This window comes from Spinacia oleracea, chromosome 4 (assembly GCF_020520425.1).
Source record: "Spinacia oleracea cultivar Varoflay chromosome 4, BTI_SOV_V1, whole genome shotgun sequence".
In the NCBI taxonomy this organism is placed as follows: domain Eukaryota; kingdom Viridiplantae; phylum Streptophyta; class Magnoliopsida; order Caryophyllales; family Amaranthaceae; genus Spinacia; species Spinacia oleracea.
This window is the reverse complement of record NC_079490.1, coordinates 142,521,394-142,535,456: the sequence shown is the minus strand read 5'-3', so window position 1 is coordinate 142,535,456 and position 14,063 is coordinate 142,521,394. Positions and strand designations below refer to the sequence as shown.

General features: G+C 37.4%; 1 protein-coding gene and 1 long non-coding RNA gene across 4 annotated transcripts; both read right to left on the bottom strand.

Annotated features, from left to right (window-relative positions):
- Nucleotides 1-257: 257 nt before the first annotated feature.
- Nucleotides 258-1,469, bottom strand: LOC130471968 (uncharacterized). Its single transcript, XM_056842340.1, has one exon. It carries the CDS (start codon nt 1,467-1,469, stop codon nt 258-260), a length of 1,212 nt encoding a protein of 403 aa, XP_056698318.1.
- A 2,125-nt stretch (nt 1,470-3,594) lies between these two features.
- On the bottom strand, nt 3,595-6,833 carry LOC130459551 (uncharacterized). Of its 3 annotated transcripts, XR_008919022.1 has the most exons (4): nt 6,475-6,776; nt 5,257-5,302; nt 4,048-4,400; nt 3,595-3,960 (listed from the first exon to the last, which is right to left on the bottom strand). It is a non-coding gene; the product is annotated as an uncharacterized lncRNA (long non-coding RNA). The 3 variants fall into 3 exon arrangements; XR_008919024.1 differs by having other exon boundaries at nt 3,595-4,400; nt 6,475-6,833; XR_008919023.1 differs by lacking the exon at nt 4,048-4,400 and having other exon boundaries at nt 6,475-6,791.
- Between the last annotated feature and the right edge of the window lie 7,230 nt (nt 6,834-14,063).

Sequence of the window (14,063 nt, the reverse complement as noted above, 5' to 3'; positions counted from 1 at the left end):
ACCACTATTCAGAACATCAAGGACAGCATTAATTACCTCATCACCAACAATGTGCCAAGCATCCTTGTAGAAAAAAGAACCAAAGCCATCTGGACCAGGAGCTTTAGTACCTGGAATAGAAAACAAAGCATTCTTCACTTCTTCTTTAGTGTAATTAGCAGTAAGAATTGTTCTGTGTTGATCTGTAATCACAGGGCCACTCAACACAATCTCCTTAAACACAGGCTTCCTGTCAACTTGAGTGGTACCAAGCAGCTTCATATAGTATCCAAGAAAGCACCAGAAACTGTATCAGTTGTATCTTGCCATTTCCCATGCATATCATGAATGTTGTAAACCTGATTCTGCACAATTCTGGACTTGATACTCTGATGAAATAATGCAGTGTTTTCATCTCCAGCTTTAATCCAATCTAGCTTGGCTTTTTGTTTTAAGAAATCCATGTACACCTGATGATGCTTTTTATACTCCTTAATTGCTTGTAATTCCAGATCAGCTAACTCTAAATCAGTAGGATTAGAGTGCATAACTTTCCGAGCCTCCATCAATACTTGATGAGCTTTAATATCAGCAGCTTGGATATCAGTGAAACCAGTTTTATTGAGTTCCTTCAAATCAGATTTAATCTTCTTTAATTTAGAGACTAGCACATACATCTTGCTTCCAACAATCTGTTCACTCCATACATCTTGAATGATGCTATTAAAAGTTGGAGCTGTTTTCCACATTGTGAAGTATCTGAATGGCTTCCTTCCACTTGCAACCCTTGGATACACAATGAGAAGTCCAGGGGAGTGATCAAACTCACCTTCACTCATAAAACACACCTCTGCATCTTTATAAACATTCTGCCAAGCTGGATTAGCCAACACCCTATCCAGCTTAGAGAATACTCTAGCACTACCCTGCTGTTTATTATTCCAGGTGAACATATTCCCCACACACTTCACATCTTCCATACAACAATCCTGCATACACTCATTAATATTAGCAATTTCAGCTTGCCTCACAGGAGCACCAATTCTTTCCTCACTAGTCATGACATAGTTGAAATCACCACACATGATCCAAGGTTCCTGTGTGTTCAAACTCTTTAAATCTCTCCATAACTCCAATCTCTGCCTACTCTCATTGAAAGCATACACAAAAGTACAGTAAAATCCATCTTTACCACTCATAGGGATGACATGGCAATGAATGAATTGAGCTGTAACAGCTAGTATACTCACAGTAAAACTGCTTGGTTTCCAAGCAACTACAATCCTGCCACCTTTATGGAAACTAACATTCCCAGTAAAACACCAGTTTGTAAACACTCTTTGATAAAGTTTACCAAGATTGGTACCCTTCACCTTGTGTTCAAGGAGCCCAACCAACCCAATATCAAATTGCTGAATGAACCTTCTCACTTCATCCTGTTTTCTATTTGAGTTGATGCCCCTTACATTCCAACTAAGCACTCTATCCATGAGATAGTGAAGGGTCCCCCCTTCCACTGAAACCTCCTCCCTGTCCCACACTCACTTCTCCACTTGGATAGAGTGCTTAGTTGGAAGGTAAAGTCTGAAATTCAATTAGTTAAGTTATTGAACCAATTAGTTAACCCTGAAATTCTATTAGTTAAGTAATGTAACCAGTTAGTTAAGCACTGAAACGATTTAGTTAAAGCACTGAAACGATTTAGTTAAAGCAATGAAACAAATTAGTAAAGCAATGGAGCCAACTAGTTAAACGTAAAATTCAATTAGTTAAGCAATGGTACCAATTAGTTAATCAATGGAGCGATTTTGTCATAGCAGTAAAACAATTTAGTTAAGCAATAGAACCAATTAGTTAAGCATGAAATTCAATTAGTTAATCAATGGACCAATTTGTTAAGCCTAAAATTCAATTATTTATGCAATTGAACGATTTAGTTATGCAATTGAACGATTTAGTTAAAGCAATGGAACAAAATAGTCACTACAAGAAAATTTAGATACAGAGGCATTACCTTGAGGAAATTCATTTTTTATGGCCTCTAAAAGTGCATTTTGGCATTAGTTAATTATGGTAGCCTCTAAAAGTTATTTTTAGGGTCGGTGAAATTTAGCCTGCCCCTAAAAGTAATTTTTAGCATTAATAAAATAATGGTTGCCCCTAAAAAGTTTCTTTAGCATCAAAAGAAATTAAGTTGCCCCTTAAAAGTACCTTTTAACATTAATGGAATAATATTTGCCTCTAAAACTGTTTTTTAGCGTCAATGAAATTTACGTTGCCCCTAAAAAGTACTTTTTAGCATTAATGAAATAGTGGTTGCCTCTAAAATATTTTTTTAGCATCAGAAAATAATGGTTGCCTCTATAACTTTTTTTTTTAGCATCAATGAAATTTACGTTGCCCCTAAAAAGTACTTTTTAGCATTAATGAAATAATGGTTGCCTCTAAAACATTTTTTTAGCATCAAAAAATAATGTTTGCCTCTATAACTTTTTTTTAGCATCAATGAAATTTATGTTGCCCCTAAAAAGTACATTTTAACATTAATGAAATAATGGTTGCCTCTAAAACATTTTTTTTAACATCATAAAATAATGGTTTCCTTTAAAACTTCTTTTTTAACATCAATTAAAATTTTGTTGCCCCTAAAAAGTACTTTTTAACATTAATGAAATAATGATTGCCTCTAAAATATTTTTTTTAGCATCAGTGAAATTTAAGTTACCCCTAAAAAGTACTTTTTAGCATTAATGAGGTAATGGTTGCCTCTAAAATATTTTTTAGCATCAGTGAAAAATAAATTGCCCCTAAAAAAGTATTTTTTAACATTAATGAAGTAATGGTTGCCTCTAAAAAAGATTTTAATTGTCCCTTTTTTTTTAGCTTTAATAAAATAATGTTTTACTCTAAAACCTTTTTTTTTTTTAGTATCAATGAAATTTATGATGCCCCTAAAAAGTACTTTTTAGCATTAAACAAATTTTAGGTAAAGTCTTTAATTTTTATTGTTCGTTTTTTTGCTTTTCATCCATATTTTGTTCTCCTAACCGTGGTTTTTACATTATTCTGTTCATTTCTCCGACTTATTTTTCATGAATTAGCTAGGTTTCTGTTTTTTTTTCTTGGATTAATAAGGGTATGATAAACTAAAGTAAACGATCAACCAATAGAAGAATAATATTATAAATTAATTGTAGTCAATGTGGGATTCGAACCTACATCATTGTGCAATTGCACAAAGCTGTGCCAGTTGAGCTAATACACTCTTTTTATTGGTATAGTGCCATGGTAGTTTTAAGAGGAGAAAACAAAGTGTAGTGACATATTAGAGTGTGAAGCTTCATATAAAACAAAGGGTAGTGGCATTATTAGTTCACATAGTCTTTTATTATCTTAAGTGAGCCCATGCGAACCAGAATTTCTGTGCTAACTAATGAGAACAATTATGCCCATGTAGTTAGTACTAGCTCGGAGAATGAATTAAAGAAGTTGAAAGACGCTGCTAACTTTTATCTAGCCTAACTGATCAGAATAACGAGCAATGATCAACAACAGAAACAAGAAAAACAACCAACACAACGCCAAGCAAAACAATCAACAAAGTTGCACGTCATGTACTACAGATCAAGTTCTTCTACGCAAATATGTGCATTCATTTCGAAAATCTCATAAAATTTGCACATCTGCTATAATAGTTCAACAATTAGCGCGTGTTACACTTAAGTTTTCCCATCTGATATAACAGTTCAAAAATAAGCTCCAGTTACCTATGCAAAACTACAAAAACCAACCAAAAAACTAGAAAAGTCAATTGAGGTCAACTTTTGTATAAACTAGTCTTTTACAAACTATAATTTTCACACATCAAGCATGCTTCAACACCCTTTGCAGCACTTTCCAGTCATCACCAGCACGTATTTATGAAACCAGCACAGCGAGAGTAAAGAATCCCCCACCGATCCCTCGAGTTGAATAGATCTCCTGTTTCAAAATTATAAGATAAAAAATAAGAAAAAAACCAAAAGACGTGGAATAAAGAAACATTTACAAGCCAACAAGCACAACTACCGGGGCTACACTTCATCTGTTGACCCGATCAGACCTGAAGTGTGCCTGGTTTAGCTCGAATGTATTTTCTGAGTTCCCGTAGTCTTGTAGCAGACTGATCAGAACCTAGAGCTTTGGTATTGTTCAGTGCAGCTTTGGGTCTGGGTTAGTTCAACAAATGGTGAAGGTTAGATGGGTTTTGGAGGCTGCAGTACTTGGTAAATTGAATTCTTAGTGTTGTTTTCTTGTCCTGAGTTGGTTCTTGGATAAGCGGAATTTGGTACCTCCCAAGGATCGATTTATAGGTGGCTGCTAATGCTGATCTTCTGGGAGCCTCTTTTGGATGATTGGAAGAGGTAGATTACCAGTTCAACCTTAAAAGAAGCATAGAAAAATATCGTTTAAAAATCGTTGACTCTTGTATAACATATCCTACCAAATGTCCTTACATTTGCAGTTTTTCTACATTGTCTTCCTCAATACGTAATTAAATAGCATGGCAACCTGGCATTGGCTCAAAAATCCTTTGACTATTCTATGATATAATTTAAAATAGCAAACTGATAACCCTTGCATCAACACAAATTATGAATTCGGTACTTAACAGTTCTGCATGTCTCTATCAATAAACTGAATAACCAAGAGTTATCTGCTCTAATTGCAAACCAAGCAAGATATGGAGATAATGGAAACTTGAAACGAACTTGGAATTTTAATCACCCAAATTCTACTGATTTAGATTGGAATAGATGAATTAGGCTAGGCAGTTTTGAACTGACTGTCGATTGAATTTAAAAAGTGTTATACTGCAAAAAAATTAGGGTTTTTGATTGAGAGAGAATGTATACCATAAATTGAATTTGTGTAAACAATACACATGTTCTAATCATGAAAACGACGAATGCACCATGGGAGTGTCTAATATATGATACATGAAGCATTTGAAAGAGAAAAGTAAGTGACTGATCTACTAGGAGGGAGGGGAATTGTGTATTTCAACATAGTCCGGATAACATGCTCAAATGACTAATTATTTAATAGCAGGGCTACATCTAGGCACGCTCTAAGAATCAAACTTACGTTTAGGTACAGAGATGTGTGACAGTCATGACAAGGCAACACAAGAGCATCTTTAAAAAAAACAGTAATGACAAAGCAAGGCATGAGAATCTTTAAAAGAAATTAAACAGAGAAAAAAAAGTAGCTTGATGATATGAATGAGAAGGATACCTATATGAAGCGGCAGGGTCAGAAGAGAACAAGCTATTTAAAAGGCCTGTTTCAGAAAGACCCACAATATTAGAAGGGATACAATCACTAAAACACGCACATGCCATCAAAGTCCCCATCATGAGACAATTAGCTTATTGAAAACTAGATACTGACTATAGGTTTCAAGAATCATTGCACCATATTCAAATGCCAACCCTACTGTTGCTCAATACCCTACCAGCAAAGGAACATCACATGCCAAAGATCAGAACAACAAATCATATCAGAACTCAACACAACTGAACAACACTCGGTGAAACAGAACAAAAGCAATCAAAATCAGACTAGTACACAGTCACACAGAGCAGAATCACAAACAACTACAATCCATCAGTCCCTACTTGTTTGACTCATCTAATTCATTTACAATTTTAATTATCTCCAACAGAAGCAATGATCAACAGAAACAAGCAAAACAACCAACACAATACCAAGAAAAACAACCAACACATTGCCAAGAAAAATATCACCAAACACTTCTAAATGTTAACATATTCACCTGACATCCTGTCATATTTTTCAGAAACCGAGGAGGCAACTAAAGAGTTATAGGATCATAATCATGGAGGTTAAAGATTGAACTAGCACATACTTTCCAAGGAATTGAAACTTTTGTTCTTCACAAATACCAAACCTCTCCAACGCATCAGTATTTGTGCTGCTAACGACATTAGGTGGTTTTGCATTTGTAGAAGAGGGTTCAAAGTCATACTAAGAAGACATTTTGGCATTAAGCGCTAGCCATCAAACATATTAACCAAAAATCATTGACCTGAAAGTCTGAAACGGAAAAGGCATTGAACTCGTTTAAAATGGCATTAAGCGCTAGCTTCAATTTTTGATGTGAATTGTTCGATATTGCAAATCTGGCACCAGAATTACACTAAAAATTCAATCAATTCTTACTAATTTAAGCTAATTAACTTTTGCCAGAAAAAAAAATTGCACGCCACTGTCCCAGTTATCATACCTATTGCCTCAATCAGGATTCAAGGTTAGCTATGGACAATATCAACAATTCAAGCCTAAAAATAACAAACAGGCATTTGAAGTCAAAATACTCAATCAAAAGTTAAAAAAAAGGACTTAATTCACAAATAAATCAAACCCTAGATTCAGCAAAACCAACATCAAAACAACAGCAATGTACTCGATCAAGGGCGGGGACAGGTAAACCTTGACGCATTTCCCAGGCTTCAAAAACCGATCTTGGATGAGGATTGACAATTAGAGAAATCAAAACCCTGTATTTTCTTGAAGAGTATGAGTGTAATTGATGCAAATTGCCGGTTTTGAATATTCTCAATCCAACGTCACTAGTGATAGCCAATAACAGGTGTTGGTGCTGGAGAATTAATTGACGACGATGTACACCTAGAAGGTTGGTGAGACTGCTTAAAAGCTAGTGCAGGTTGCAAGCAGGTCAAAGCAAGATAGAGTAACAAGGAGGGTTTTACTGCTTAAAAGCAACTAACAAAAAGGCACAATCTACACACTATTGTCATTTAAAGGAACACACAGTCGTGGCACATAACCCAAACAGTAGCAAAGAGGTTGTAAATTTTGTAATAACATATTGACATTGTGTAAATGAATTTTGCACGAAACTATAAAGACAATATAATTGAGCAAGAAATCAGACTACAGATCCAAGCAATAAGATCTAACTTATAACCTAAATCAGTATAGAGACCATCATAACCGGACATTCAAGCGAGAAGTAATCAGGGAAGTGTATTTCTTCAATGCCCAGAACATTAAGGGCACATTCATTATCCCGGATATAATAGCAACATTCATCAATAAAAATATTAATTCTCAGAGATTTGCATTACGCCAATACAAACGAAGAAGTACAGAGTGGAAGTCGATGTAACCTACTTTGATTTAGAGTTTGACAAAAATATCCAAGTTTCCCTCCTCAAATCAAAGGTATACAAGTAAACAGTACTAATATCCAGGTGAATACATCCGTTTTACACCTACCACCAGAACAAATGCAACGCCTAAAGGCTATAAATTTAAGCATAAACTGCTTCAAAAGGATTCTGAAGTAAGTAATTACTATCATAGATTTCTTAATTTTCGGAATAAGAAATTTGAACATGTCAGTTTGACTCCTGTTAGTTTTACAGAGTTCCTCAAGAGGGGGGGTGAATTGATATTTTACGTATTTATAAAAATTAAACTACTAGGAACAGAAATAGTAAAATATGCAAGCAAGATTTAGCGTGGAAAACTCTCTAGGCCCAATAGAGAGGAAAAAACCACGGCCCCTTTGGGGACTTAAACACTTTCACTAATTAGGCAAAACAACTTAGTTTCTTTACAAACCTAATCTACTCGGGCCACAATCTGCCAATCGCCTCTGATTGCAGATGACTAGGAACAACCCTCTTTGTTCCTTCCCTTATGGAAACAGTCCCTCAACTGTTCCTACTCACTGATCTCTCGTGAGATCTTCTCTCTTGCTCAAGTAAGCCTGACTCAGGCTTAACATACAATAACTCAACACTTTAATCAAACGTATAAGAATTAATTAACTACTTAACATACAATATAAGACTAAGTAACAAATACTGCTCTATATGGGAACAGGAACAGACTTCTTTAAAGATTAAGACTTTAAGGGTGATACCTGAAAGCTTCCGGTTGATGTAAATAAGTCTGATAAAAAGTTTCGCAAAGAACAAAGGTTGTATTTATACGAATCCAAGTGTTTAACCTAGATTCAAATCCAACCCAGTTTAGGACTCTTTTTAATAGATAGATTTTCGCAAATCTTACTTCAAACGCGTTTAGGAAAATCAATCTTCTCGTATTTTGAGAGTTATATGTTAACTCAAATTCAAGAGTATAACTTCAAACATTTTTGTAAAATCAGTTTAAAACATTTGATGTTTATCTTTTTGTAAAAAGTAAAACTGATTTATTTCGTTTCACGATATAACTAGGACTCTTCAAAATACTCTGTTCCCATACTAAGCATGTACTAAATTACATTGGTCTTATACCTTTCGACCCTTATAGAATTTGCTTGACTTGATCCTTGATTTAATCTTGCCACGTACTTTGAACTTAATTACTTCAAAGCTCCCTAGCTTGCTTCGGTTGTTGCATTTGTCCTTCTTTAAATATTAACCTGTTCCTGACATTCTCCAAAACGAACTATTAGTAGAAGGTAAGCTTGTCATCATCAAAACCAGGAATCAACAATTTCCCCCTTTTTGATGATGACAACCTTACAACTTGATAGGAGTAAATAACTTAAGGAATGAGATATGTAACCTGACAATCCAGAGTCAAAAACTTAACCAGGAACAGATGAGTCGCTTAGGTGGTGAACCCAAGTATAAAAACAAATATAATGGAACACAAGTTGTCCTCTCAATATCTTCCCCCTTTGGAATTATCAAAAAAGGAGTAGGGAAAAACGCCGAACCAAAGGAGAAGAAGAAGAAGGAGGAAATGGGAATCATATTACCCTAGCAAGCAGATAGTCATCATGCAGCTCAAGTCGGTCAACGAGTTTGACCGCACCCCTGCAAGCAGAACAAGATAAACGCAACATATAGCACAATACAAGCAAAAATTCTACAAGCCAGAGTGGGGCAACTATCAGAACGTAGGAAAAGCGCACTAATGAGCATTAGTCATAAACTTGGCGCATCCAAAAACCAAACCAAAAAAAATTGTTTAAAGAGCCAACAAAACAAAATAAAATGTTTGATGGACAGCAGATTATATGGGGTAGGATAAGCAAAGATTTTGTAGCAGGGTCAGGTTTGGGGAGATCCAGGAGCAGCATCCTCAGCATGTGTCACCTCCTCGACGATCATGTCAGCAAGACGTTCTGTCATGTCATTGAAGAACTCTGCCTGGTCCTGCTGCATCTTGTGAATGAGCTCCTGCAAAGAAGTAACAGCTGACAACAGAACCACATTGTCCAGCTGCAGTTGATCCACTTTAGCCACCAAGCTAGAGCTGCACTGAACCGTCTGGTGAGGGAGCAGCAGATTGGGTTTCACCATCTTTGTCTGATTCTGAATCCTCGACCCTGTAGACCGGAGGAATTCCTTTGGAAGAGCTGGCTAGACGGCTGCTGCGACGGATAGGCTGATAAGATGATGTGGTTGGAATGTTCTTGGGAGAGGAGGTGGCTTTGATTGGACTTGTCTCCTTTGGACATAGGTCAACGGGAACACCCTCTGTCTGACCCTCTGTCTCATGGCAAGGAAGTGGTGCCTCCTCTTCCGCATCTAACAGTTCATCTCCCTCATCAAGCTCTTCTTCCACTCCTTCTAAATCATCCTCCTCCTCATCGACATCTTCTTCTCCCTCTTCCTCCTGAGGTGTAGTATCTCCCACATTCGTCTTACCAACACAGACGACTCCATCCACTACACTCAGGCTAATCCCATTCAAGCAAGCTTTGTTAAGGATATGGGCAGGAGTAAGAGGTTCAGCTGAGTAACGAGTAAGGTCAACCCCAACCTTTCTCATGATGAAGGTGAGAAGAGACCCATACCCAATCATATTGTTCTGGGAGATGGAGTGAGTGAGATGGGAGATAAAAACGACAGGAAAGTTTATTTGACGCTGAGATTCTAGGAGAAAGATGTAGATTAGATCTAACCTGCTTGCCAAAGCACGCTTTTCATGACGCGGAACAATACCTCGTCGGACCACATTAAAAAGGACCTTTTGAAAAGGAGTGAGGACAGACTGGTTGAGAGCTTTTGGGTGTTTCCCTTGACCACCAAAATATGAGTAAACTTCCTTCATTGTTGCACCCCCGAGCTCAATTGGACCCTTTCCCTTGTGATAGACCTCCTCCCCTAACACTGGGACTTTGAACCAAGACCCTAATTTCTCAGAATCGAAGCTAAATTGTTTCCCATTGACTTCAGAACTACAAATTCCCTTTTGATTGACAAAGTTTGAGCAAAATTCCCCCATTGCCTCTGGATACATGCAAGCTTTAGAACAAACCTCAAAAAGATAGGTCCAACCTTGAGACTCGATCGTCTCCAACAATTCTACAAACCCTATTTCCCGACACCAACCAAAATCTATGCTAAGACCAGGGAGCATACGATCTGGGGGAAAATAGAAAAATTTTGTGGGTTCAAGTTTTACCTTCTTCTCAGCTGGAAGATGAGGTTCCCCCTGAGTCAAAGCAGCAACTTCCTTCTTCAAGACCAGTTTTCGTTTGGTGGCGAGTTTTGTAGTTGATTTTGTGGCTGGTGGTTTTGGTGTTGGTTGTTTGGGAGGCATTGTTTCCGGATAAATGGCTTGAAGAGGTATGACGGTGATGATGGGTGTAGAAGGAGAAGATGAATTTGTAGGGTTTGGGAATTGGAGTTTGTAGAGGGTCATAATTTTATAGGCAGGGCTGTTGCGATTTACTAGGAGAGATAGGTGAATTTTGAATTTTAAAATTGGGAATTTGATAAGAAGGAGGGGATGTTCCGAGATTTTTATAGGCGGAATGATTAGAATGGGAAGAGTTTTGGTGTTGGGAATCAGAGTGTGGGAAGCGTGTTTGAGTGAGTAAATATGGGATAGTAATGCATGCACCAGATTTTGTAAGATTCGATGAATCAAATTAATTGCTTTCCATTCATTTTTAGAATTCCCACTTAGACCTCGAATTGAATGCAAGTATTGGGGAAAAGTGCGATTACCTTAATAATGTGCAGACGTGGCTGTGGTAATGCACAGCTGGTTTTTGCAATCCGAACCTGGTTGTTAGTCCATTCAGAAAATATGGTGCATACACAAAAAATAATTAAGAACATATTTTTTTTTTTTTTTTAATATTTTCCAGTGAGGTTAGAAAATGTTAAGGACAACCGGTATTATTGTATTTGTATCATACCGAGTTCTAACCTGAGCTTGTCGTGTCTGTCCCTGTTAAGTGGTTTGGTCAAGATGTCAGCTACTTGATCTTCTGTGGGACAGAACTCAAGTTTGACTAGTTCCTTTTCCACATAATCTTTCAAAAAGTGATGTCGAATGTGAATGTGTTTGACCCTTGAGTGGTGCACTGGGTCTTTTGATATGCAGATTGCACTTGTGTTGTCGCATAGAATAGGAACACACTTTAATTTCATACCAAAATCTCTAAGTTGTTGTTTGATCCATAGCATTTGGGAACAGCATGAAGCCGCAGCTATATATTCAGCTTCTGTTGTGGATAATGCCACTGTGTTTTGTTTCTTTGAAGCCCAGGAGACTGCACATGCTCCTAGGAATTGAACCATTCCTGATGTGCTCTTTCTGTTTACTAGGTCACCTGCATAGTCAGCATCTGTATATCCTTTGAGATCAAAGTGATCATAGTTAGGGTACCATAGGCACAAATCGTCTGTTCCTTTTAGATATCTTAGAATTCTTTTGACAGCTGTAAGGTGAGATTCTTTTGGATTTGATTGGAAGCGGGCACAGACACCTACACTGAATGCAATGTCTGGTCTGCTTGCTGTAAGATAAAGTAGGGAGCCTATCATACCTCTGTACCTTGTTTGGTCTACACTCTTACCTTCTTGATCCTCATCCAGTCTCGTAGTTGTTCCCATTGGAGTGTGGTTGCTCTTAGCGGACTCCATTCCATATTTCTTGATGAGATCTTTTATGTATTTCTGTTGATGTATCATGATCCCTTGTTCCGTTTTCTTGATTTGGAGACCTAGGAAGAAGTTGAGTTCTCCCATCATGCTCATTTGAAATTCTTGCTGCATTAGGTCAGAGAATTCCTTGCATAGATCTTCGTTAGTTGCTCCAAATATAATATCATCAACATAGATTTGAACAATTAGTATGTCTGTATTTCTTGACTTAAGGAACAGAGTTCTATCAACCTTACCTCGATTGAACTTATTGTCTAGCAAAAAGTGTGAGAGACGTTCATACCAGGCTCTTGGTGCTTGTTTCAGTCCATACAGTGCCTTATCTAGTTTGTAGACATGTGCGGGATATTCTGGATCTTCAAAGCCTGGAGGTTGTTCCACATAGACTTCTTCCTTGAGATTTCCGTTTAGGAAGGCACATTTTACATCCATTTGATAGAGTTTGAATCCCATATATGATGCAAATGCTATTAGTATGCGTATTGCCTCCATTCTGGCAACTGGAGCAAAAGTTTCTTCAAAGTCTATTCCTTCTTGTTGGTTGTATCCCTTGACAACTAGTCTGGCCTTGTTCCTGGTAATCGTAGCATGCTCATCTTGTTTATTTCGAAATACCCACTTGAGACCTATTACTCGATTGTTCAATGGTATAGGCTCAAGATGCCATACTTTATTTCTTTCGAATTCATTTAGCTCCTCCTGCATAGCAATGATCCAATCAGAATCAGTTAGTGCTTCTTTGTAATTTTTAGGTTCAATCATGGATAAATAAGCATAGAAAGCACAAAAGTTTTTGAGTTGGGATCTGCTCGTGGTTCCACGTCCAAGATCACTGATTATTTGGTCAAGGGGATGTGAGCTTTGATGTTTCCAAGGTCTGGGTTGGAAAGGTGTGTTTGTTTCCACAACAGACTGTTCAACTTGCTCATTTGTTTCTGCTTGATCTTCGGCCTGTGCTGGTTCCTCTTCAACTATGTTATCTTCAGATGTTTCTTCGACTTGGGTTTGTTCTTCTGTTTGGGAACTTTTCCTTATCTCTTCGTCTTCTGTTTCTCTAGTGAGTCCTAGTTCGAAGTTTCCATCAGAAGTTGTACCTGCAACATAGTTTTGGGAGTCAGTTTCATCAAATATAATATGTATGCTTTCTTCCATGCACATGGTCCTTTTGTTGAATACTCTATACGCTTTGCTGTTTGAGGCATATCCTAGGAATATTGCTTCATCACTTCGTGCATCAAATTTTCCCAGTTGATCCTTTCCATTGTTGTGAACGAATCACTTGCAACCAAAGATTCTAAGATGGGTTATAGAGGGTTTTCTTCCTTTGTACAGTTCATATGGAGTTTTGTTTTTGATAGCTCTAATTAGCACTCGATTGAGCACATAGCATGCCGTATTTAGAGCTTCGGCCCAGAAACTTTTTGGAAGTCCACTAGCAATCAACATAGTCCTTGTCATGTCTTCAAGAGTTCGGTTCTTTCTTTCTACAACACCGTTTTGTTGAGGTGTTCTGGGAGCAGAGAAGTTGTGATCTATTCCTGAACCTTTACATAGATCATCAAATCTTTTATTTTGAAATTCTGTACCATGATCTGATCTGATGTGGACCAGCTTATGATTGCTTTGTCGTTGAACCTTTGTGGCGAAAGCCAGAAATTCTTCAAACGTCTCTTCCTTGTTGGATAGGAAGATCACCCATGTGTATCTTGAGAAGTCATCTACAATTACGAGTACGTACTTCTTTTCGCTTCTGCTTTGTGTCCTCATTGGTCCACACAGATCCATGTGGATCAGCTCCAGTGGTCTTGTTGTGCTGATTACCCCTTTTGATTTAAAGGACGTTCTTACTTGCTTTCCTTTGATACAAGCATCACAGACTGATTGTTTTGCAAACTTTGTATTTGGGAGACCTGTGACTAAGTTTTTCAATTTTAATTTGTTCATTAGAGAAAAGCTAGCATGACCAAATCTTTTGTGCCATAACAAAGGATCATCTTCAATAACACTGAGACAGGTTAGATTGGAGTGAGGGACCGAGTTGAGGTTAACCACATATGTGTTCCCTTTCCTCTGTCCCTCTAGGATCACTGTCTCTGTGTTACTGTTGATGATTAGACATTTATTTGAGAAGAA

Bases quoted from the DNA above. Each gene is read 5' to 3' on its own strand.
- LOC130471968 (XM_056842340.1), bottom strand. From the start codon at position 1,469: ATGGATAGAGTGCTTAGTTGGAATGTAAGGGGCATCAACTCAAATAGA.